The 27,175-nt window shown below is 41.1% G+C and overlaps 2 protein-coding genes across 6 annotated transcripts in view; one reads left to right on the plus strand and one right to left on the minus strand.

Annotated features, from left to right (window-relative positions):
• The window catches only part of LOC134211480 (endothelial differentiation-related factor 1 homolog), a 33,182-nt gene extending 11,465 nt beyond the window's left edge, over positions 1-21,717 (minus strand). The window contains exons 1-3 of one of the 2 annotated variants that reach the window (XM_062688369.1): positions 21,566-21,717; positions 21,242-21,505; positions 20,702-20,862 (exon numbers count right to left, since the gene is read on the minus strand). In XM_062688369.1, the coding sequence (XP_062544353.1) occupies positions 20,702-20,862; positions 21,242-21,371 (291 nt within the window). In that variant the 5' untranslated portion in view covers positions 21,372-21,505; positions 21,566-21,717. Of the gene's footprint in view, positions 1-20,701; positions 20,863-21,241 lie in introns of both variants that reach the window. The other variant, XM_062688368.1, reaches the window with a different exon arrangement.
• A 3,101-nt stretch (positions 21,718-24,818) lies between these two features.
• Positions 24,819-27,175, plus strand: part of LOC134211481 (tyrosine-protein kinase Abl) — a 132,454-nt gene continuing 130,097 nt past the window's right edge. For all 4 annotated transcript variants that reach the window (XM_062688370.1, XM_062688372.1, XM_062688371.1 and 1 more), the window contains exon 1: positions 24,819-25,972. In XM_062688370.1, the coding sequence (XP_062544354.1) occupies positions 25,795-25,972 (178 nt within the window). In that variant the 5' untranslated portion in view covers positions 24,819-25,794. The remainder of the gene's footprint in view (positions 25,973-27,175) is intronic.

Genomic DNA, 27,175 nt, shown 5'->3' on the forward strand with positions numbered 1-27,175 from the left:
CTCGACTAAGGAAATTCGGCATCGATCTAGTATTCTCCAGTAGAAGCAACCAACTCAAGTCTCTATTGGGTTCAACGAAGGATAAAGTAGAAATGTTGAATAAGGCAGGCGTTTATAAGATAAGTTGTTCCCAATGTGAAAAAATCTATGTAGGCCAAACAAAAAGATCATTAGATATAAGGTTCAAGGAACATATGGCGGAAGTGAGTAAGGCGAAAGAGAAAACGATAAGGGATTACATTACGAATTTAGATCTAAGGTAGCAGAGCATGTGTATAAGGTAAATCACTCAATTACGGCGTCAAATATTAAAATCTTAAGAAATGTCTCTTCCCCATGGAAACTCGATGTAGCTGAGAGTTTCCACCGACAGGTACAAACAGTGCTGTTGAATAAGGATCAGGGAAATGGCAGCTCTTGGCTCTTCAAGTTTCTACATAAACAATAAAGTAATTTACTGTATAGGTAAATAAAGTAGGCAAATAAGATTAGATTAGGTACCTAGCGTAGTATAAACAGTGTAAGTTGCGATTGTTTTCTTCAAGTCGAGTCAAGTACAAGACACTGAAGACGACCACACAGTTGTGGTCGAAATACGTATCTGCAAAAATAACGAAAATTAACTGGTGGAATTAAATGGACAGTACTTAATTCGTCTTAGACGGTTTAATACATTCCACTAAACGAGCTTAATATATTTTTCTGAAAACAGACGAAGTCTCAACTCAACGACACTCACAACGGAAACCACGGAAACCCCTCCACGGGGCGCCGGTAGACCGTTATTATAAAATAAAAATGTCCATCAAAACCAAGTACAGGGCTCGATTCCTGTGGTAATTCTGCACCTCTGGACCAATTTAAAAAAAAATCCCTAGGAGGAATCTCGAGAAATCTTGATTTGAAGTTTTTAATTAAGAATTAATTTCAAAAGAATCTATATTTTAATTCAATAATATCCCCAAAATACCTTCGAAGGCGTCCAAAAAGTGGTCCAAGTTGTTTTCAACCAGTTTGCACTTGTTGCCTTTGTTAGCATTACATCCCCCATTGGGACATTGCCGCCTCGCAGCTTAGTGTTCATACTTCCACAGTTATTAACTGCGAGGTTTCTAAGCCAAGTTACCATTTCTGCATTCGTACATCATGAGGCTAAACGATGATACTTTTATGCCCAGGGATGTCGAGACAATTTCCAATCCGAAAATTGTCTAGACCGGCACCGGAAATCGAACCCAGCCACCCTCAGCAAGGTCTTGCTTTGTAGGCGCGCATCTTACCGCACGGCTAAGGAGGGCCCCATTGTTGCCTTTATTACAATTATAATTTTTTACAACTGATTAAGCTCACCAAACTGACTTAGGTATGTCTTTTGTATGGGTTGAAGCCGTCTATCTTCAAGAATGCTACCTCTCGTTCAGAATCATTCATGAATTCACGTGCAGGCTGCAGATTCTTTGTTGAATGCCATTCAGATTAAAGTTTGTATTTTTTTATTGTGTTCACAAATGTATTCGAGCATCAGAAGTAAAGATTGGAGTATGGAAGAAATTGATGAAAAGACCAACAGCAGATTTGGAGATTTTTAAGAGTGAGCTCGGCATATAGAATGAGATCTCGAGAACCAAGGAAAACATCAGGAAAAATGCAAAAGAGGAAGAAAGCATTTTACAAGAGTGCGTGTTGACTCTTGTTTAGGACGGCAGAACGATCGCGCGTTTTGCCGAAGTTTTGTGTTTTGCATTGCGCGGCCTTTAATAAAGTTAATTAGTTCAGTGCGTGTTGGCTCTTGTTTCGGACGGCAGAACGATCGCACGATTTGCCGAATTTTGTGTTTTGTTTTTCCTTAGGATGGTTCGTAAGTAAATTGATGAATATATTTTATTATTTTTACAGCATATACTGTTATTGACAAACGCTCTATATTGTCGAATAGAGCTCCCTATTATTCACCTTTCCCACTAACACAAATTTCCCTTCCCGAGACATCTATGAAGGTAGTATGGGTTCCCTGCATCTTCACTAGTAGATGTTGCTTAAACATTAACAATTTTCTAATTAATATTTCAATCTGCAGGTTCTGAATGATTTCAAAAAAGTGTACGCAAGATACAGCTCTTTGAAACTCGAGCATGGTTTTGAGGAAGCAATTGATGGCTTTGCTAGCAGTTGGAAAAAACTGCAGCTTCCATTCACGTCAAAGTACCATATCTTGAATTATCATGTTTCCGAATTCTGTAGAGGTACCGGAATAGGTCTTGGCTTACATATCAAACACGCTTTTTTTAGTCCGTTGATTAGAACTTTGACGAGATTTGGCAGCAAAGATCGGTTAATAAGTGCTGTGATCGAGAATAACAGCTTCTAACTACTATTATTCTACACGAGCTCTGGTCTTACTTGCTGTACGGCGTGGTTTGAAGGCAAGGCTAATTGAAAATTCCTCGTGGCAATGTTTGGAGCAAGTCTGGATATCCATCCACTTGAAGAAAAGCGCAATTTTCCTTTGTGCCGTGTACATACCTCCAGATCGAACACGTGACGTTGACTACTTAGATGCCCACTGCCGTTCCGTCTTCACCGTAATTGAGGGTATGGCAGCGGCGGATGAGCTTGTTGTCATCGGCGACTTTAATCTTTCCGGTGTTTCGTGGAGACCGTCTCACAATGGTTTCCTCTATCCCGATGGACATCGGTCAGTACTTCCCTCGGGTGCTTTGCATCTTCTCGATGACCACAGCACGGCGATCAATCAATCATGTAGCGAATGAGAATCAACGTTGCTTAGACTTATGTTTTGTGAGCAAGCAATATGTCGCCCCGTTCATCATCCCATGGTTAAGGTCGTCCCTCATCACCCTCCTTTAGTTGTCCAAATTCCGGTGAGCATGGCCAACGAGTTCAATGTATTTCCTGCTTCCGTGGCATACAACTTTCAGAAGGCCGATCATCAAATCATTGTCGGCGTACTATATCTGGTATACGTTGGGACGCTATACTTGCCGATAATGTCGAAAATGCTGCGTCGACTTTCTCGCATATCTTGGCATACGTTATTGACCGACATGTTCCCAAAAAAGTACACAAGAATAGCTCTCATCCGTCCTGGTACACTCGGGAATTAAGAGAACTTAAAACTGCCAAGAGAGCCGCCTTAAGGAAATACACTAAATACCGCACGTTTTCCTTAAAGGATCACTACGTCAGACTCAACAACGCCTATAAACGGGTCAGTCGTATATGCTATTCCCGATATCAAAGTAAGATCCAAACCAATCTCAAAACGCATCCTAAACTGTTTTGGAATCATGTCAACAAGCAACGCGGGGAATCTGGCCTACCTTCCTCTATGACATTTAAGGGCGAAACTGTATCATCACTGCAGGAGATCTGCAGACTGTTTTCGTTAAAGTTTGCTGACGTTTTTACCGATGAACAGCTTACCGACAACGAAGTACATCACGCAGCAGACAATGTTCCCCTATATGGCCATGTACTAGGTGTTATCGACATCAGCGAAGAAATGATCTCCTCTGCTGCATCAAAACTAAAGTCATCGATCAAACCTGGTCCTGATGGTATTCCATCCAATTTCCTGAAAAGACACATTTCCAGTTTGCAGTATCCGTTGCTCCTCCTGTTTCGGCTTTCCTTATCCAGTGGCATCTTTCCTTCATGTTGGAAGATTGCACAAATGTTTCCTGTGCACAAGAAAGGGAACAAACGTGACGTGGACAATTATCGAGGAATAACTTCGCTGAGTGCAATATCAAAACTGTTCGAACTCGTTGTGATGGATCCTCTGCTTTCCCACAGCAAGCAGTATCTGTCTGAAACTCAGCATGGATTCATAGCCGGTCGCTCCACTAGTACTAATTTATTGTGCCTTACATCTTTCATCACGAACAGCATGACGAAAAGAGCTCAAACAGATGTCATCTACACAGATCTGTCAGCTGCTTTTGATAAGTTAAACCACTGCATCGCTATCGCCAAATTAGACAAGTTAGGAGTAAATGGCACTCTATTGGAATGGTTCCGATCATATCTATCCGGCCGCCAACTAACGGTTGCTATCGGCGACTGCAGATCTGATTCCTTCGTGGCTACATCGGGAATACCCCAAGGAAGTCATTTGGGTCCGTTAGTCTTCCTACTATATTTCAATGACGTGAATTTTGTACTCGAAGTTCCCCGCCTATCGTATGCTGATGACCTGAAAATGTTCTTGCAAATCCAATCCATCGAAGATTGCTATTTCCTTCAACGTCAGTTAGAATCGTTTGCCAATTGGTGTAACGTCAACCGTATGATAGTCAATCCGGCAAAATGCTCGATGATCACTTTTTCTCGGATTAAAAATCCCGTTAGATTCGACTACACGCTTTTGAATACCAGCATAGAACGTCTGAGTCATGTCAAAGTCTTGGGCGTAATTTTGGATTCCCAGCTGACGTACAAAATGCATATCTCATACGTTGTAGGTAAGGCTTCCAAAACCCTGGGCTTCATCTTTCGGATGGGTAAAGAATTTTCTGACATTTACTGTCTAAAGTCTTTGTATTGCTCACTGGTGCGGTCGATACTGGAGTATTGCTCCGCCGTTTGGAATCCCAATTATACGAACGGTGCCGAACGAATTGAGTCCGTGCAACGACGCTTCCTACGATTTGCTCTGCGTAGACTACCGTGGAGAGATCCATTACGCCTGCCAAGTTATGAAAGCCGCTGTCGGCTTATCGATCTGGAGCCGCTAAGAGAACGCCGTAACACCGCTCGAGCTGTACTTGTTGCAGACGTTTTGCAAGGCCGAATAGATTGTAGTGACATTTTGGAACAGATTAATATTAACGTACACCCGAGAACACTTCGCAATAACGCTATGTTAAGAATGCCATTCCGTCGGACTAACTACAGTATGAACGGTAGTATTGAAGGATTACAGCGTATATTCAACAGGGTTTCTACAATATTCGACTTCAACCTGCCTCGTCAGACGCTGCGTCGAAGATTCAAAGAATTTTTCACTTCGCAATAGATAGCTGTTTTAGTGTTTGTGTCCATTTTTTTAAGTTTTGACGATATGTATGCTTATATCTTTTTTTTTATTACTATCATTAGGACATAAGTAGTCTGTTGATGTAGGCCTTAAATAAATAAATAAATACTTCTCTCCATTATGAACATAAACACTAAATTAAAATTAATTTTTACTTTTCATTCTATTAAACATGGAAAGCAACACTTATACTAAACTCGAGCAAGTTAGCCATAGAAAAACATAGTTAAGTCAGTTTGGTAAGATAATTCAGTTGTAAATATTTATGGTTCTAATAACGCAAACGCGTGCTTAGGGCCATCTTTGGCGTTGTGCAAGAGAATGGTGTGTGGCGGTGAAGGATGAAACAAGAGCTCACCCAGCTCTACGGCAAACCAAGTACCCAGAAAGTAGTTAAAGCTGGAAGGGTACGATGGGCGGGGCATATTTCAAGAATGCCGGACAGCAACCCTGCAAAGCTGGTGGTTATTTCCGACCCGGCAGGTACAAGAAGAATTGAAGGACATCTATCTAGGTGGATTAATCAGGGCTTTTGGTGATATTTTTGGATTCTTATATGGATTCTTTTGAAGTTTCTTAACTAAAAATCTTAAATCAAGATTGCTCGAAATTCCTCCTAGGGATTTTTTAAAAAATCATAAGGGTTGTGTACAAGACACGACCGCCCGACGTAAACTACGTAAAACAGTTTGGTGAAATGAAGAATCTAGTGCCAGTGCAAGAATACATGTTTGCAGCAGCTCTCTACAATACGCGCTCGTTATTCTGCTACGAACGGCAACGTAATTCTGCTACGACGTCGTACTTTGAACAAATTCTTCTCGCCTCAATCTTCCTATGTTTAAAATGGTGTCCATGAGAAGAATCGGTTAATTCCCAATAATGCATATTTCGAATCACTAACGACCATACGACCCACGCCATAGGCTGGAATTACAAAACCAAATAAGAATCTTGAAAGAATTAAACTTGGCTGCCACTGAAGCCATCCATGCGAATACATATTTGTAGCATCTCCCTCCGACGCGCGCTCGTGATTCTGCTACGGACGCCAGGCAACTTTATGGCGTCTCCAAGCGGTTAATTTGCACTTTGAACAAAGTTCGCCTCGCCTCAATCTTCCTTTGTATAGAATGGAAGCCCTGAGAAGAACCGATTTTTCCAATATCCCATATGTATTTGGAATAAAATTTGCTCAGCAACTCCGCCGTTGCTTAGAGATGTCGTAAAATCTCGATTAATCGATTAGTAACTAATCGATTACTCTCGATTCTTGACGATTATTGAATCGATTCATCGTTGAGTAGTAATCGAATCAAAATAATTCGATTATCATAACGATGAATCGATTAATTGAAGTAATCGAAATCTAATAGTTGTCGTAAAATCCCGATTAATCGATTACTCTCGATTCTTGACGATTATCGAATCGATTAATCGTTGAAAGTAATCAATTTAAAAATTTATCGATTATCACAACAAATAATCGATTAATCGAAGTAATCGATTAATTTGCGACATCTCTACCGATGCTGGGACCGCTCTCCGCGATATTTCAAATGAAATGCCACGCGCGTGGGGGAAAGCAGTTTTCTTATAATCAATAAAGATGGCTCATTAGTCCCGCCTCTTTGTTGTCCGGTATGTCTGCAAATATTGTGTAACCGTCACACACCTCCCAAAGAGGCGTGGCTTCAGGTTCAACTTTATTGATTACAAGAAAGCTGCTGTTCGGCGCGCGCGAGTAGAGATGTCGTAAAATCCCGATTAATCGATTAGTAACTAATCGATTACTCTCGATTCTTGTCGATTATTGAATCGATTAATCATTGTATAGTAATCGATGCAAATATAATCGATTATCACAACGATGAATCGATTAATCGAAATAATCAATTAATTTTCGACATCCTTATGATGTCGTAAAATCCTGATTAATCGATTAGTAACTAATCGATTACTCACGATTCCTCTCGACTATTGAATCGATTAATCGTTGGGTAATAATCGATTCAAAATTAATCGATTATCACAACGATGAATCGATTAATCGAAGTAATCGATTAATTTGCGACATCTCTACGCGCGAGCTATTTTGTTCGAGATGTCGCGGAGAGCAGACCGTGGTACCACCTTCGGTTCGGCATCGGCGGAGCTCCTACCGGAAATTTTATTCCCGGCGATGGTGTGGGTCGCGCGGTCGTCGTCATTAACATTAGCAGCGCTCAGTTTAAATTTTCTTGTATGATGTAGGAGGAATGACGGCTTTGGCAGGTTTTGTTCTATTATTGTCAGGGGGGTTTTTGTTGACCAAATTTTATGAAATTTGGCCACAATATTCTTTTATATGCTATGATATGATATGATATTTGATATGAAGTACTAACGATCGGCTACCATCAATGAAAGTGGCTCTTGGGAGCGTCCACAAATTACGTAACGCTTAGAGGGGGAGGGGGAGATTGGGCGAAGTGTGACGACCCATACATAATTTTTAGATGCTTCATACAAAAAGTGTGACATAGGGGGAGGGGGGTTGAAAATGCCCAATTTTTGCGTTACGTAATTAAAGGATCTTCTCTTAAGGTGACTCGGGGAGGCACTACACAACGTGTTATTATTCCTATCTTTTGTCTCTTTCTAACATTGTCACCTCGTAATTTTGGAGTAGCGTATTTCGGTTTTCAGTTGTTTGATGTAACTGTAAATCTATCAGCATGTAGATTGCGAGTAAGCACTCGCCGGTGATACTTTTTCAAAATCATATTTGTGTTGGAAAAAAAAATTAAGCATTAATGATAATCAATAGTATCAATAGAATTGGCAAATTGCTGAAGGGTTTCCGAATCGATTGATAAGCAAATGTCGAAAATAAGATAAAGACGCTATCAGCGTTTGAAATCTATCCTAATTTTTGTGACAGTCTCGAATTTGGAAATTTCCGTTTTAAACCCTGTATCTGAGTCTTCCCCTTAGACTAAGTTTACGTCAAAAAATCTGTAGCAAACATCAATACTGACGCCAAACATTTTTTTTCAGTTATAATGTGAAACAATTTGCATGGTCCCCTTCCGATACTTGCTTGGGACTCAACTACCGACGTTAGCGTTGCGCTTTGAATAAAGTTCATCTCGGAACCGATTTCTTTTTCAATCAACAGGAAAAATACAAAATTAGTCTGGCGGGAAAATTTCATGTTGTGCCGACAATGTGAATAAATTGCTGTAGCAATCTTCCGATGACAGCCTATGCTCGGACCGGCACTACAGGGGTTAGACAAAAAGGTTGAGATAGGTAAAATTATGTCGAAATTCAAATCATCATAACTTTGCGTGCAATAATCCGATTTTGATAAAATTAGGACCATCAGAAACGGATGCTTTTCTAGTATACTGCCCTTCTGCAAAACCTAAGATTGGTCTTTGGCCACCGTAGATGTTCCGGGTTTTCCGAAGGTATGTTCAAAATGCATTTTTTGTCATTTTATGTGAAGTTTACTTTCATCATGTTTTATGCTTTCTCAAAAAACTAGAACTAATATGCCGGCCAATGGTGGATCGAGATCGAGAATCCATCAAAACTACGCAGAGATATGGCAATTTCCGTAAAAACGGTTCTGGGAACATGATGAAATGATAACAGATCGGAATGTTGCAAATATGGGTATCTATGTTCATGGCTTTGCGAGACGATGATTACAGAAACATTTCCAGAATGATAGTGTCCACTGTCACCCTTATAGCAGGTTCCAAGGGCCTTCCAGGAGGGGCCAGTTTTGGCACCGTCTGGAACTATGCATATATGGGTGGTAGAATTCATGTTTTCCCAAGACGATGAATATAGGTCAATAGGATCTTTATTAAAGATACATTATGGTGACTGTAAGACTCTCTGGCCAATTTGTAACATGTTCCGGGTGTTCTGCGAAAGTGACATTTGTTCAGGGTGTATGGCCAATCCCGTACCGATTTTACGAAAATGGCCATATCTTTGCGTATAACAAACGAACTTTCGATCCGCAGCCAGCATTGGTCAGCTTATTAGTTCTAGTTTCCAGGGAGAGTATAAAACATGATGGCAGTAACCGTCAGATAAAACGACAAGCAGAAGAAAAAATGTATTTTAACATATCCTCGGAAAACCCGGAACATCTTTGGTGGCCAAGAACTAATCTGAGGTTTTGCATGGGGACAGTATACTAGAAGAGTTTCTGCGTCTGAAGGTTCCGATTTCATCAAAATCGGATCATTCTACGCAAAGTTAGGCTGATTTGAACTTCGACAAAATTTTGCCTATCTTAACCTTTTTGTCTAACCCCTGTAATGCTATGATTCCGCTACCGATGCCAAACGATTATGATCAACATTCTCAATCACTAAAATCATACAACTTCGAATTACGCTAGAAAATTTCACCGAAGAATTTTCCGGTTCGGTTTTCCTAATGGTTGCACTTTAGGAACATTATTTCAACTTAACCTTGTAACGTTCCTTCCCTGGTGGACCACTAATAAATTTCCAATCAACAAGGCGAGCCGTGAATTCAGATGACTCCGTTGTTCAAAGTTTCACTTAAGCGCCAATCAAGCAAATGCTTGATGCAAAACTTCACGTTACAAAAGTTTGCCCGGTTTAAGCTCTGTGGCAAGTCGTGGGAACGCACAGAAAAATCATGGGAGCCAATCATAACTCAGCGACGCGACTAAAATTCATTACGATTTTATTGAATCAAAAAAAAAACCAATCAAATACGTTAACACAATCTATTGCTCACTAGCAAGTCCATTACAATTTAATTTCTAAACTGCAGTAAATTGTGAGCTAATTCTGCTTAACACTAACTTCAACACACGCGCAGTTACAAAAATGTCAGTCGTGTGCACACATTTTCTTCACTTATCTTCTTTCTCAGCCAGGCCAAGTCCCACGTCGCTGGTTGGGAACCGCTGAAGAATCTCACGTGGACTCCGACTAAAACCGACCACCGTTGTTGGTGCTGTGGCGGATGGATGAGCACACAATCACTTTCATGACTCAATATGGCAAGAAAATTCATGCTTACATCGGTTTTTCACTGGAAATCACACACTTCTAGCTTTACTAATCACTCTTGTTCGGTTGGACTAAATAACTCTTGTTTGGTTGGACTATTGGCGTTGCAGAGAAGCCTATCAACGACAGGAGGGTATTAACTCTTTAGAAAATTATTTTATTTGCATTGAAAAAATGCAGCTTCGCATTGTGTATTGCGAGGCGATTTACCAGACGAAGCAGCTGGAGCCGCAAAAGCCCTTATATTCTGCAACCGAGCCCGCGCACCTTTAATCAAAGGCCGGGATAGTGCCAAGCGACCGGATGGATGGGCAGTCAAACCGTGACTGGGTATTCGACCTCGTGCCTCTCGCAGTCGTCGGTCTGGCAATGATGTCTTCCTCGGTGGGGCTTTGCTCCGTTGCTCGCCGGTTGGCTTTGGGATGGGATAGGGAGCTTGCTCTGCTTAGAGGTCCTAACCGTCCAACTGTTAGAAAATTACTGACAATCTGTGCGTGGTTTGTCCCTACTTTTATACTTGCGCGGGGATAGCAGATCGTTTGTACCTAGCGCGAACGACTCTGATTGGTGTGGTATGATTAACATTGAGTGATTTCTGATTGGTTTGGGAAAATAACCAATCGGATTGTCTGAGCCGTGATTGGATCATTACAACCTTCCTCCCAAATATAATGATGGTCCTGAAAAGAACCGATTAATTGCCACTTATGTGCCTTATCAGTAGCCACTGGGCTGCGCGACCGCCATCCGATTATTCGGCTCAACGAACGCCGTCGATTGCCAGATCCGCCGAAGATGAGACACGGATGAAAATGATGTGCTCCTGCTTCCACGACCGCCACCACCACCGACCGAAAAAAATTTATCCGCACCACCACCGCTTCTGGACGCCCTGGTCCGCTCGCCGTGACATTCAGATTGAAAATGACGCGCGCACGCGAAACACGGGGCTTTTTATACACAGGGAAAACGAAGCAGTGGATCAAAAGGCCCGTACCTTACTGCAATCTGATGTCCGTGTTGGGGATTTATGAACGGAATTGAATTTTTCACTCGGTTTGGAAAGAAACAACATTTTCAATAGTTTAACGTTGATAATCAATAGTATCAATAGAATTGGCAAATTGCTGGAGAGTTTCTGAATCGATTAATAAGCAAATGTCGAAAATCCATCGAAAGATAGAGACGCTATTAGCGTTTGAAATCTATCCTAATTTCGTGACGGTCTCGAATTTGGAAATTTCGGTTTTACACCCTGTATCAGAGTCTTCCCCTTAGACGTAGTTTACGTCAAAAATTGGTCCAGTGGTGTAGAATTACCACAGGAATCGAGCCCTGTACTTGGTTTTGATGGACATTTTTATTTTATAATAACGGTCTACCGGGGCACCGTGCCCTCACGTAAAAAAATAACCTTATATGTATGTTATGGCAAAAAAACCTTCGGAAACTATTTATACTCTTCATAATGCCACCTAATAAATGATCCCATATCAAAAAGCTAATAACATTCATAAGTTAATGAAAAGTATAAGTTTCGGAATGTATGTGACTAATGCGATGTATAAGTTTTTTCTTATACATATCATTAAGCGCCTGCTTTGGCAAAAAAGTATTAGAAATATTAATAAATTTTTTTTTACGTGCTGAGTGCTTGCAATACTTCCACATGTGTATAGTACACGTCCACAATACACATGTGGAAGTATTGGCTTGAGAAATGGATTGCGAGTGATTTGACTATGCGTCCAATATGGGAATCTCGAGCTCGTTCAGTAGCCGCTAGGTTGCGAAGGCCGACGGAGGTCCTTCGTAGCTTAGTTGGTTAAAGCACCAGTCTAGCGTACTGTAGGGTCATGCGTTCGAGTCCCATCGAAGGGAAAGTGATTTCCTCCAATACATTTTCCAAATCAATATTGTTCTTTGTTCTTTATTGTTTGATTCATCAACAGACAACTTAGGTCCTAATGATGCTTATCCTAATTAATACTAATAAAAGTAATTATAATAAAATCATCGTTAATTATGAAACATGGCAGAATAAGCCCTTGTAAAATTACGACGAATCGTCTGTCTGGATAGATTAAAATCAAAACATGTGGCAACCTCGTTGAATGCCCGCTGTAGACCCACCATCGCTCCACGTTGTCCGTAATTCGTTCTTCGAAAAGGTATCCTCAGCATTCCGTTATTTCGCAGTGCCCTAGGTCGAACGTTCAAGTTTACTGATTCCAGAATTTCAGGGCAGTCGATTCTGCCTTGGAGCGTATCAGCAACGACCATGGCCCGTGCAATGTGCCTCCGCAATTGTAGGCTTTCAAGATTAATCAATTGACAACGGCTGCTATAACTTGGTAACCGGAATGGGTTTCGCCATGGAAGCAACCGAAGAGCAAAACGAATGAAGCGGCGTTGAACAGATTCAATTCTTACTGATCCGTTCTGGTAATTAGGATGCCATACAGCGGAACAATATTCCAGCGTAGATCGAACCAGCGAACAGTACAGTGATTTCAAGCAATAAACATCGGTGAAACCCTTGGCGACGCGAAAGATGAATCCTAATGTTCTAGAAGCCTTCTCGATCACGTAAGAGACATGATGCTTGAATGTTAGCTGCGTATCTAGAATAACACCAAGATCCTTTATACAGTTCACACGTTGCATCACGATTCCATTGAGCTCATAGTTGTAAATTATTGGCTGATGTACACGAGTGAAAGAGATCACGGAACATTTGCTAGGATTGACAACCATCCGGTTCAATGTGCACCAAGCCGCAAATGAATTAATATCTTGTTGTAGGTCCATTGCGTCAGGGATAGACCGAATTAGTGCATAGAGCTTCATATCATCCGCATACGACAGTCGCGGTCCTCGAAGCACATTGTTTACATCGTTGAAATACAAGAGAAATATCAAAGGGCCAAGATGGCTTCCCTGAGGAATGCCTGAGGTTGCCAAAAATTCAGTGGACTGAGAATTGCCTACCGTAACAGACAGTCTCCGTCCGGTGAGATATGAATGGAACCAGCGCAAAAGATAACCAGCAATGCCAAATCTTTCCAATTTTGCAACCGTGATAGCGTGGTTAATTTTATCGAAAGCTGCAGATAGGTCCGTATATACAACGTCCGTTTGTGCTTTCTGCACAAAGCTGTCGGTAATGCTCGAAGTTAGGCACAAAGGTTAGTGGTCGTAGATCTGCCTGAGATGAACCCATGTTGATCGGCACTCAGATGTTGCTTACAGTGAGATATGAGTGGTTCTGTTATAACTAGCTCGAATAATTTGGATGCAGCGCACAAGGATGAGATGCCGCGATAATTGTTGACATCTTTTCGATCACCCTTCTTGTACACGGGAAACATTGTAGCGGTTTTCCACACGGACGGAAAAAGTCCACTGGATAGCGATTTGTTGAAAATCAATTGAAAGGGAGCGAGCAGAAGTTCGATGTGCCTTTTCAAGAACGCAGACGGAATGCCATCCGGACCTGGACTCATGGATGATTTTAACTGCGAGTTAGCTCTACGGATCATTTCTACATCTACGAAAAACGTGGCCCAAGTGATCCTGACTGCAGGAACGTTGTTAGCAGCCTCAGCGATTGTGACATCAGAGATGACTTCGTTACAATAGGTGCTCACAAACTTGTCGGCAAATAGCTGACAGATGGATTGGGGTGTAGAGGCCACTTCCTCGTCCAGAGTCATTGTTGTAGGGAGCCCAGCTTGTTTCCTTTGTTCATTTATGTACTTCCAGAACGTTTTAGGCCTGGTCCTCAAGTTTTGCTGTATATTTTGCTGATATTGAGAAAACAGAGTCGGCTAACAATCTTGTACGCAGAGTTTAATTTTTTGTAGTGCTCACGCAACGATAAGGAACCGTGTTTGGAATAGCGCTTGAGAGCAGCTCTTTAGCAGTTTTCATTCTACGAAGCTGACGGGTCTGCCAAGGACAACTATAAGGAGCGACGATTTTCTTAGGAACATGTCTTTCAATCACGTGTCCAATAATATGCGATAAAGTCAATGCCGCATTCTCTGCATCACAACCGCCAAGAATGTCAACCCAGTCCAATGTAGCAAAGAACTCAGCAATGCTATGATGATCGGCGTTATGGAAATTGTAGATTATGGGCTCGATCGATGCAACAACATTGGCTCGCGTGTTGTTCAGCTTGAGTATCAACGAAGGATGATGGTTAACTACTTTAACTAACGGTGATGGAGCATGCAAAATTAGCGGAGCAGCGTCCTGAGCGCTAACAAAACACAGATCCAAGCTGCGATTATTTTCGTTGGTAACGTGATTGATTTGACGTAACGTGGCTGTGCTGTAGTAATCGAGGAGTTTGGAGGCGTGACTGTGTAATGAAGATCGTTCCATATCTATGTGAAGGAACCCGTTGCAGGAGGGACTCCACGAAATTCCTGGCAGATTGAAATCACCGATAATGATGATTTCGTCCGAAGCATTAGTCATTTCTATCACTGACAAGACTGATTGTGTGTGAGCTTCGATCAGTGTATCATCGCGAACACGATCAGGAGGTATGTATAGTGCACACAGGAACACCGAACGATGGGAAAGCTGGAGGCGCACCCATACTTGCTCGACACATCCCCATAAGTCGTTGTAAATAACTCTTGCTTTCCGTTTTTTATTCACTGCGATTAGGACGCCTCCTCCAGTTGATTTGCGACTGTTCATGGGGCCACGGTCACAGCGAAAAACTTCGTATTCAGGCCCAAAGACCTGACTAGATAGGGTACGGGAGTCGAGCCAGGTTTCAGCCAACACAATCACATCGTAGCAATCATCGGACGAGGCAAGAAGATATTGTTCGACATCACAGTTCATCCCACCGGCGTTTTGATAATATATCAGCACTTCGTCAACGCAAACGAGGTTGGAATCCACAAACGGGGCTCTAGAAGTTTGAACGGCATCAGGCGGTGAAGGTTCAGGGATGTAAGAGTACTTGCCTGCAATAGCAGGTTGGGAGCTCCCCGATGCACATCTAAGTTCAGGGCCAGGACGACTTCGAAGAACGTTGGCTGCAACAGGCGCGACTGAACTAGAGCAACCGGGAAATTCTCCCAAAATGCTTTTCATGGGGCGTCCTGGAGATCCAATGGAAGCTTGTTGACTTGCGTTGTGGACCAGCAGAGAGAAATGCGAATCTCGATGGAAATCACCACCGGGTGAGGTGCTGGAGTTTTGAGCAGCATGAGGCAACGAAGGTGGAGGTCCTAGGTCCTGGGTGGAGGAAAAATCGTCACGCAGAGAAGAACTACAATCAGAAGAATACTTGCCTGTGCAAGCATGGTGGAAGCCCCCTTTTCTACCACCAATCTCAGGACCCAGACGGCTATGATGATCGGAGGCAGCAGAGAGCGGGACTGGATTGGGGCGATCAGGGGCTTCAACAAGCTTTCTATTGTGCGTCTGGGTGATGCGGAGTCTTCAGGAGAGGTGATTTGGCATCGTACGGAAGGACGTTGGGCGGTTTCGCAGTGGTTTTCAATCAACATGCCGGATCCTGTCCGGAAGTGGGAGTCAGAAACTGGGAGGCGTTCGGGTCTGGAGATATGACGACAGACGGCGTGTTCACACGGGGCATCCATAGGTTTTTTGAGAGGTCCTCAAACTCTCGGAAAAGTATTCCTGTCGGCCAGGTGTCTGGGCGGAGTGCGACTTCCTTTAGTCTTACGGCCAGTCCGATCTTGAACGAAACGAAGCTCATTCTGCTGGTATCGGCACCTTTCTTCACTAGCGGAATAACCTTACCCTAGTAGCACAGCTCAGATTGATTTGGTTGCAGCAACTCCAATGTGACTGGATTTAATCGCATATGAGTGACAGTGACTGATATGTGACAAGTGTGCTACTCGGGTAACGGGATCTTCGCACTGGACACATTCTTTCACCAGTTTTTCGATGGACTCGCATTGCACACTAGGATGTATTCTTGAGAGATACAACCAGAACTGCTCGACGGATTCAGGGACAGTAAGAACCTCAGCAGAAACAGAGCAAACACTTGCTCTAGTACCGCTAACGAGAGATTTGCTGATGAGCAAGCTATCATCGCGACGTCGTTTTAAAGGTGGTTGGCGTAAGAGAGTTCTCGGACTGGACCGACTCGGAGTAGTAAGAGCGATGCCTTTCGACAACTGAGCGATCTGATTTCCCTGCTTTACGATTTCCGCTTTGAGTTCAGCATGGGCGATCTCATGTCTCTCGGTAATTGCCTCGATCGTGTTACCGAGCGAAGAAACAGTAGACTTGAACCGTGCACATTTCATGAGTTTCGCGCAAGCGTCGCACATCCAGAACAAATTGGAATACGAGTTGATAACATTTATGAAGGTCTTCGTTAATTTAATGCTAGAGCACTTCAAATGGATCATTCTATCGCAGAATGCCATGCAAGAGATGTATTCTTCATCGTTTTTAACGGGCTTGGCGCAATGATCACAGGCGGATTCCATAATTAGTTTGGTGTTATTCTGCTTTATGAATCAACGGTGGAAATGCTCTAAGCACGGACAGTTTGAAAGTACGGTCGCCGAAAAAGTGCAGCAAGGGAACAGTGAAACGAAAGATGTAAACACAACACCGTGATCGACTAATCGTTTTCACAATAGTTTATTATACACTTATTTAATATACACTTAACATCCACACACGATTTCACAGTAATTAGTTATAATCGAAACAGAAAAAATAATAAAATCGAATCGGTTCAACACGAAAAACACAGTTTAAAGTTGCGATACGGAACGTACACAGACCATCGACTATGGTACACGGCGAAAAAAAAAAGTTATCTTCCACATAACGTACATATTCACATATGAGTTTCATAACATTGTAAATTAACGTCCAAGTCGGGTGGTTTAACCCCCGGAAATAGGCAATTAACTTTGATTGAAATGTAAAACGAGTTTGAAAAATTCAACGGCGTATTACTGAAGTTGAAGAAAACTAACATGGGGCGCTTATACGAAGGGGCAGTGCAGCACTTTCAGTTTTCAAAATAGTTAAAGGCTTTAAAAAATATGGGTTCTTCGTGAATGTATTTGAAGAATTGGCGGATACAATAGAACGAGTTGACATTTTTGACACGAATAGTCAATTCTCGATTAGCCGTTATCAAGAGAACAACGTTATCATGCAGAACATATCTCAATAAAGGAGCGTGAAAACTACTGAGAATATGTGGCAAAATCGAATGCGAATTCAAGCATCATTCGCTTCTCCACAACAACCAAGGTGGCGTCAAGTGTACTGTTGAACAGTAGGTGACACCGGGCGCTTACCATGTGAAGCTAGAAGCCGTTAGCTTCTGACAAGGACTGCAATATCCACCATCAGGAGTCTGATTAGAATAGTTCCTGTGATTCTCCATGATCCACATCCTATACGTCGCTAAACGCAGAACTCCCTGGAAAGCGAAGGAAGATTAAGATTTTAAAAAGTCATTCGAGCAGGCCTCGCAGCGAGTCACTTTTTAGTGACTGGTCTATTTTGAGTTTAGTCATTTAAAAGTCACTATTTGCATCCAAAAGTCACTAAAGTCACTATTTTTCGAAAAAAAATGTCACTGAAGTCACTATTTTTGCAAATAAAAATCATTTGTACCTATTTGTACCATTTGTATATATCAACCAAATCAAATGTGAATCTTATAGCAATATATTAAATTTGGGAAATATGCCCCAAAGAAGTTCCAAGTGTGTTGTGAAAATCGTGAGATTATTTTCGATTCATGTCAACTATGATCTTTTTCTTCACGAATGAAATTTGGCTAGCCTAAGTAAACAGTACAGAATTTAGTCTAAAAAAATGTAGAACACGTTATGTCAGAAGTAGTTCTGGCACTAGCAAATACATTCAAAACTTTTTGATTGAAATTATTTTAAAAATAGTATCACGTTTTTATAAAAACAAACTATTTTCAGATTTCTATTAGCATTTCCTCAGTTATTAATTGAAAGCTTTTCTATGCCCCCCATTGCATGAGTATGCATCTTGTGTGGAAAGTACAATGTTTACACTATTGGAGTGGGGCATTATGGCAATTTTTCTCAAATCAATGGTTTTTCGAAACCATTTGGGCATTTGGACTTCCAAACAACTGTGCAGAATCGGGACCCGATTGATTGTTTTCTCGCTTTCCGCAATCCGTTTGAAGTTTGTATGGGAATTAGTAAGGGAGAACGTACATTTTTGCATTTTTACTCCTATAGATGTTTCAGTACATCGTAAACTAAGTGGCGCATTGCGTTAAAGTATATAACCCAAAGCATGAAAAAGGTACGTTGCTAGAACGTCCACAAAAAAAGTTATAACGCATCGAAATTTGATTGTTCAAACCATATGCAAAAAATCGTTTATTCTGCCAGTACTGCCGAACAACATGGACCAATAATTTAACTGAGTAGTATTTCAAAATTATTGATCTTATATATATGTCTGGGTAGCTATTCGGAATGATTTCTCAAACAAAAAATCCGGACAAGAAGGAAGAAGGGGTTTGCCCTCTAACAACCATAGGCTGTCCGGTAGAGCAGGAAGAAACATTGATTTCGTACACACGGTTTGAACAATCCATCTTCGTTAGAACATTTTTTGTAGACGTGCTAGCAACGTACCTTCTTCAGCAAAGTCTTTTGACATCCTTCAAACTATATGCAAACGTATAGAGTGACGTGATTGATGACAAATTGAGGCCGATAGGAGCAACCAAAATTATGCAAGCCGTGTGGAGGAATAATTTTGGGTAAAGCTTCGAAGAGGAGATGAATCCAGAGATTGTATGACATGGAGCAAAGGACATAACGTGGCTCATTCCTAAAGTTGGGCTGGATTAATGAAACTAAGTACTCCTACTTGAGGATGCATGTACTGAGTGAGTACGAATCAAGTCAATTGTAGTGCTAGAATATTGTCAGTAATAGCCTATTTAGATTGCGAGCTACATGAAAAAGAGTATCGGGATGTCAAAGTTCACTCATTTTTTTAATTTTAACTGATCTGCCTATCGAGGTGTTTTAAGCTAATTGCTGAAAAGTTACTTCCGCAGCAACCCTCAAACAGAGTTCAAAATTGGAGTCTTTCAGCCATCTGAAGGGTACAGTAAATAATGTTTTATGCTACTGAGCTTTGCGTCCGATATCGATAATATCAAAATTGAAGAAGAGACTTTTGCGCCTTTCAAGAGGGAAACAGCGAGAATTGCAGCTGTGACTTGGGCATAAACAGCTAGAGTCCCGTAATGAGGGAACAAAGATGACTGTATACTACCCTGATTCTTCCGATCATAGCAGACTATTTCTACATACTTATTATTGCATTAGTATGTCATGAGGCTGACACAATGATACGCCCGGGAAAGTTGAGAAAAGTTCCAAACCGACTCTTAGAACGGACCGGGATCGAACCCAGTCACTAACAGCAGGTCTTGCTTTTTTTTCCTGTTCGGGTGTGCCCCTGCGCCCTGTTATTAGGTCTATTGTAGCGTTACCCGTATCCTTAGTGTTAAAGTGCATGTCGAATTACTTCATTACTATTGATAAGCAATGCAGTATCGGTTTCGATACAGTTGTTGTTTTGTTTCCTCAAGAGCACCATGACAATGTCCCGCTATTTAGACCCTCCACAGAGAGCAATCCCATTGAAGGCGCGCCCTTATCAATCGGAAATCAATCCTTTCTTGAGAAAACAGAACAGTGATACTGTTTTTGGCCATGCATCGGAGCCCTAGCCACATCCTTGTCTTGCTTCTGGAATATCACCAGTAAACAATGAAAACCTGGATTTAGCTCTCTCTGCAAGACCATTTCAAGCTAGAGAATTCGTTCGGTAATAAGTACATCCGTGTGTTCCTCCCACTACCATTACTCACCAGTTCATGAAGAGTTAGTACGTATTTAAACCCCTAACTCGATTTTTCCAGCAGTCAGTTCAGCTTAGGACCGGGTATCGAGGTTTTTTAACTAATTGCTTGAAAAGTTGTTTGCGCTGTATACAGTCCAGCCTCAAACAAGAGGAATTCGAGTCGTTCAACTGTCTGCAAGGTAACATTAATTATGTTTTATTTCTGAGACTGCTGTTGGTAGCGGGGACTAAATACGATGAATCCTTAATTACCACAACTTATTGCCCTAGCTAGAAAAATGGATTAAGCTAGGGCTCTGTTTGGTAGATCTTACACCGCAACACACTACGTCAAAGTGATCTACTGTGTTACGGGAAGGTATTGCTTAGTAGCTGCGCATCTATCCACACGGGCAAGGTAGACCCAAAGGAAATAAAATGAAATAGAAATTCTCAAGTTATGAATTATACACAGCCTTATCATCTAAATCATATAAAGTACCTAACATGATTCAGTGGTAAAATATTTCGCAACAAACTGTAACTATACTTTCTGCCGTTTGTTTATCGTGCAATATCTTAATCATTTCGTCAGAGTACGAAATTGACGATAAGATGATTGAACAAATATCTATACAGTACTAAAAATATGCATGAGCCTTTCTATCGATCCATCATACAGACACGCAAATACACTCACCGTGGCAAGATCCTTCTGGCTGAGTCCTTTGGCTTGACGGCCTTGCATGATCAGCTTGGAGACACTGTGCGACACTTGCTTATGCTTCAGTTCTTCGTGCTCCCTATCCAACTTAGCGGTGTTCTTCGGTGCTGTATGCTGCTTATTTGTGCCCGCATTATCTATCCGGCGAAAATTAGAAAGAAGGGAAAACAAAATCAATATTGCACAATTGATGTCAAGGTTCACATAAGATTACTAGTTTTTGGACATCATATAGCTCGAATATAGTCACAAAATAATGCACGATACGTAACCTTTCGACTCTTTGTTTATATTTAACTTCGTAGTCCTACGTCAGGAGCTACAGCTTTCTATCGTAAATAGCATTTTATTCAAATATCTTCCGTATTTTGAAAATTTTCGACCAGCCGGCTCCATTTTTAGTGCACTATCGGAATCATCGGAATATGGCGAAGGCTGATGCAATTGCAATACAGCTAACCTCGTGGTTGCCGAAGCGATAAAAAGAGAAATTTCCTAAATTTTGTGTGTACTTACACTTTTGGCTGGTTTCCACAGCAAGACCCTGCCGGCGAGCCTGATTCACAGCCGATTCAGTCTTGAGAGATGATGCCTTGGGGGCTTTTTTACGCAACACGGTTACTGTGTCCCAGTCGCTTTCGGACATCTTGATGTTCCTTTTCTAGTGCGCTTCAGAGGGGAGCCAATTTCTCGATACACTCACTGATTATTTAATGGATCTACGCGAATTGCTTGGATGATGAACCGTTTTCTTCCACAATGACTAGTTTGAAAAATATACTAAAAGCAGGATTCCACAACAATTATGCACTTTTGTATACGATTCAAAATTATACACACCAGAATTGCGCGCAGAGGTTCGACTTTTCTAGAAGTCAAAAGAAAACTGCGAGCTCAAGCGGATCTTTTACTTTACAGGCTGTAGGCAGAAACACACGTATTTTGAATGGACTTCTGTTGGGTAACTCACGGCGGATGAGGAAAATCGGAAAATGCAAAACAAGCAAATCTGACACTTCAATTGTCAAAGCTGTCAAACTCAGCGGAAAAAGTTCAGCTCTGTGAACACTGAGTTCTCGCTACACGTTTGAAATGGGTTAATTTTCAAATCGATTTATCTGCGCTAAAAATCCAAGGTCTGTCTCATTTGGAAAATGGATCAATCAAGGTAACTCATTTTGCACTCACCGCATCAAAACAACGGCGGCACTGTATACGCATATTTCTATTCATGTGTGTTTGACAGAACATGTCTACGGTGGCGCGATCTGTTCATTTCATAGCGGCAGTTTTTGCTTATTGACTGGTCCATTAAACTTAAAAGTGACAGTTCGAAAATTTAGCAAATATCCCGGTCATAAAAATGGCTGGGGCTACCCAGCAATTCCAATAAGACATCGATGCAAAATATCGAATCATCTGTCAAAAGTGATCATGCTCTGCGAGCAGGGTTATTCGATAATTCAACACCAAATTTTCAAAACGACTTACAAAACGACATCTTTTGTAAACAAAGATTCAAACGTCGATTTAACGTTTCTGAGTGCACACGCACGCAAACCAACACCATCAACAGATAGCAGAAGCCTCCACCTATGTGTTGGTGGTATTGGTTTGCGTGGGCGTGCTCTCAGATTTATCAAATCGACGATTGAATCTTTGTTTACAAAAGCAGATAAGTCGTTTTGAAAATTTGGTGTTGAATTATTGAAATGTCACTTTTAAGTTTAATTTCAGTTTAATTCTCCAAATAAGACAGACCCCAAACGTCGATTTGATGAATCTGATGAGAGCACTCCTACGCAAACCAGAAGCCTTCACCTAGTGTTGATGGTGTTGGTTTGCGTGGGAGTGCTCTCAGATTAGTCAAATCGACGTTTGAATCATTGTTTACAAAAGCAGATAAGTCGTTTTGAAAATTTGGTATAGACCAGTGCATGATGACGTAGGTTGACAGTTCACAGAGCTTAGGGACTTAGTCTCTGAAGCAGCTTCCGGAAAAACTGTTTTGCGATTAATTGAGAATATTTATGTCTGCTGTGATTGATTTATGGTAGCATGTTGGCTAGCGTATAGCTGCCAGAGCGCATCTTTCTTCTAAGCAACCTTATCCACTCATTAGGACCGACGTGACAGGTAACGTCAACGGCTATGCGGAAGGTATACGAACAAAGGTATAAGGTGTAAGGTATAAGAAGGTATAAGAACAAAAAAGATAAGAAAGGTAAACAGATGATAACATTGTAGCCACTATCAAGTGTGAAATCGTTGCTCTATTCTCAATTATCAATTGAATTATTCTAAATTAATTAGTGATATTATCAACAATCATCTATATACTACCATAAACGAACTACTCATATGCTTAATAATCCAGCTTTTCGCGCACAGTAATGGCGGCTCTGTTGATTTAAAAGTGTATCCGTCCCCGTACTTCTTTGGCATCTGACTTGGGTTTGACAATTAGATTACCCTCTCCCCTCATCATGGAACAGGAGGAAAACGGAATGTCAAACCCAAGCCAGATGTCAAAGAAGTACAGGGACGAATACACTTTTAAGCAAACAGAGCCGCCATTATCGTGCGCGAAAAGCTGGATAGGTAATATTTGTGACACTATGAAAATATGAACTGGTAAAACTTAAATTACTTAAATCCTAGCTTCACTACACCAACGAGCTGAAACCTAACCCTTAACTTCATATGCTGTAAAGTGCACAATCACGGTATGGATGATATTCATTTTTTTAGATCAAATTGCGAATTATAATCCAATTACTAGATACGACAGACTAAGACGAGACAGACAAACTACGAAGAGAACATATAGGGAACTAAACGTAAGTCTACTTTATCTAAAAACCTAATACAAAACGCACTAAAAGACTTATGACATACATACAACTATACTTAGTAAATTAAGAAAAATTAAGAAATTGGTGATTATCGATAAAAGTTCTAATAACAAAATTTCTGTATAAATTACCCCTCCTCATCAGGAAAATTATAATAGACCGTAAAACAGCACCAAATTCCTGTGTTTTAATACGGCGATTATAATTGCGGAATTAACCCCTTCAGTCCCGTTGGTACGAAACCAACAAAGCATATCACTAGAATAATCGGATCAAAATGATTTTGAACGAAAATTACGGATTTTTATTTCCAGCTGATCGATTTTAATTCTAACACCCTGTAAACATGCTCTGTGAACTGTCAAATAATTGAGGTTAAGTCAAGATCTTGCATTGGTCTATTGAATTAGCACGGTTAAACTCATCTATATCCCGCTTGAAAAGGTCTTTTAGAAATCTCCCATGATATCTCTGAGACAAAAAAATTAGTCACCTAGATATTTTTGGTCTATTTCTAGAACCTGTCAGACCTCAAATCCGCCTCTACATATACCCAAAATGACCTTTCCGTCAAAAATTGTATCTCGTTTTATTGTCGCAATTGATTCTATGGATTATTTAAGGTCAACGTTTTGTTTTTTGTTTTTGATTTTAAAAATAGTTAGAGGCTTAAAAAATATGGGTTCTGGGTTCTTTGGGAAAATTGACCTTAAATAAGCCAAAGAATCGACAAAGAAGAATCAATGCAAAGGTGAAGGATTCTGCTACCTATTGATGGTGTTGGTTTGCGTAAAAGTGCTTTCAGATTCGTCAAATCGACGTTTGAATCGATTCTTTGGCTTATTTTAAGGTCAACTTTCCCAAAGAACCCATATTTTTTTTGAAACCTCTAACTCTTAACCATTTTGAAAATCGAAAAAGTGTTGTTCTTTTTTAGATTGGCCCGATTTTGATCGAACTTCGGGTGAATTTCTCAGTTTTGATTATAAAAATAGTTATAGGCTCCAAAAAATATGGGTTCTTTGGGAAATTTGACTTTAAATAAAGCCAAAGAATCTATTGAGCGAATGAATTTTTTTGACGAGAAAGGTCAATGAGCGAAAAAAATGACAATGAAAGAGATTATAAAATTATGGCAACACTGGCCGCAACGTAACTCAGCGAAAAAATCGGCAGAGTACCTTGAGTTTGGCTATCTTGCGTCGATTTTCTGAACGATGGAAAACCAGCAAACGGAGGTTTTTCATCAGTCGAGAAGATTGTGTCGAGTTTGGTTGAACGCAAGTCCGTATCGTCGTCGTGTGGACGGACGTCCATCTCCTCTGTAAAAAAGTAGTATCGCTTTGGCTGCTGCTGGAAAATTTGGACCGTGTTTTTGGATTTAGTGCGACCATATTTCCTGCCAAGTGATATCTAGCGGTCAAATACACCAAGAATCTTCTGCAAGCTGGCATTCAGTTGCAGTAGGAATGATGTTTTCGAGTGTGTTTCTGTATTTCCTGCCATGTTCGCAGTGAAAAAAAATTATCCGACTAAAAAACCAGCGGAAAAAGAAGGAAGTGAATCTTGGTTGGTTGAGAAAGTTTTCAAGTCTGGCATCTCTCCCATCAGCGCCTTTCCTTTGTGGACGCTTCCTGCAAGGGTGGGAGGGAAGTGTAGTCAGCGGAAAGGGGAGATTTTGCGTACTGAAACGGAGCGTTCCTTGGTGTCTACAGTTTCTACCTTCCACGGAATCCGGAAGTAACGGGGCCTAGTTCTGGTTTTGAGTTCTTTTTATTGCTTCCTCGGGAGATCTGCGGCCTCGGAAAGATATATTAAGTGAAGCTTTTCCCCAAGTGTTCTGTGGATGGAAGAAGAAGCATCGTTTTGGGTGTATTTTGGTGTGAGTGGAATGTTGAAAGTAGATCGTAGAAATTAAAATTTTATGGAAGCGATCGGTATTGAGGAGTAAAATTGTGTTGACATATTATAACTGATTTACAAGACATTGATAGCAGTGAATATAAAACCGACCATTCCGGAAAATCATATAAAAAATCAGTGGTGTTCAACAGAAGAAAGAAGGCTTGTGGGGTGGCCAGGGGAAGTCTGGAATGCAGGCTGCCCGTTTCGGGTGCGGAAATTTGCTTGTCGTTTGCAGGCAGTTCTGTTGCTGCTGTTGCTGCACTTACTGAAGGGAGGCTCTATTAGTATCGCCGCCGCCATCTGCCGAAAATGGGAGCCCAGCAGGTGAAGGAGCGTTCCTCCGGCGGCGGAGGCGGAAGTGCGGGCGGTGGTGGGACGAGTTCGTCTTTGGGATTGGCCGGCAGTTCGATTCGTTCCAGTCGCAACAAATCACGGGTTCCGAAGGACTCACGCATTCTTGGGTCGAATATCTTCACGGAACATAGTGGTAAGTTTCTAATATAGTTGTTTCTAGTTTCAAGACCGTAAACAGAATAATAATTATTGAGTTTTTATTAAAACACTTATGGAAATTTTATTTTGTTCTCAAAATATTCAATTGAAAATTTAAAAACCAACCTTATTTAGAAACTTTCTTTGTCGAATGTTTTAAGTTTTTTTTTTCAAACATTCATATTATTGACCAAATCAATTGGTAGTTCAAAAATTAAATGGGCGAGGTTAATATTAGGCGATTCTAAAGTATCATTAGTACTCTTAAAAATATAAAAGGAACTCGCGGTCGTCCTAATATTGATGGATGTGACACTGTGACAAAAACTGTTTCACAATGTAGTAAACATTACACATTGCGCAGACAAGCTGTCGAATAATATGTAGGTACGAAACATGAACTGACTGTTCTTCTTCTTCTTCTTGGCATTACATCCCCACACTGGGACAGAGCCGCCTCGCAGCTTAGTGTTCATTAAGCACTTCCACAGTTATTAACTGCGAGGTTTCTGAGCCAGGCTACCAACACGATGATACTTTTATGCCCAGGGAAGTCGAGACAATTTCCAATCCGAAAATTTTCGAGACTGGCACCGGGAATCGAACCCAGCCACCCTCAGCATGGTCTTGCTTAGTAGTCGCGCGTCTTACCACACGGCTAAGGAGGGCCCCGTGACTGACTGACTGAACTGACTGTAATAGAAATAGAAGTGATTCACCATTTTAGGAGAACATTCCTACTCCATATGTCTTACTCGTATTGCGTTTAGCGGATCTACTTTCCTTTTGAATGACTGATACCGCCAGTAAATCTCCGATGCCCAATGGGAACATTTGATAAACAGTGCTAGCTAGGATCTGATAGGACTTTTCCAGGATGAAAATCATTACGCTAGAGTCTACAATAAGTTGGTTTATTACAAATGTAGCGCGAGTTTACTTTGTGCAAAATGTCACACATTTTTATTGACTTATCAAAAACATAATATAAATATCAATATATGTAATAGATCGAGAACATCTATGGCAGATGATGTAAGGACACACTTTTTATGAATACCTTATAGGATTAGTCAAGGCAACAATGGGTTGGAATATGAGCTTAGTTTGGGTTTAATGGTAATTGTAATTTATTGCCATACCGGAAGCCTGCAGGTTATCCCATATTTTAGGTCAAGGAAGAGATACTAATATGGTA

This window comes from Armigeres subalbatus, chromosome 2 (genome assembly GCF_024139115.2).
Source record: "Armigeres subalbatus isolate Guangzhou_Male chromosome 2, GZ_Asu_2, whole genome shotgun sequence".
Classification (NCBI taxonomy): domain Eukaryota; kingdom Metazoa; phylum Arthropoda; class Insecta; order Diptera; family Culicidae; genus Armigeres; species Armigeres subalbatus.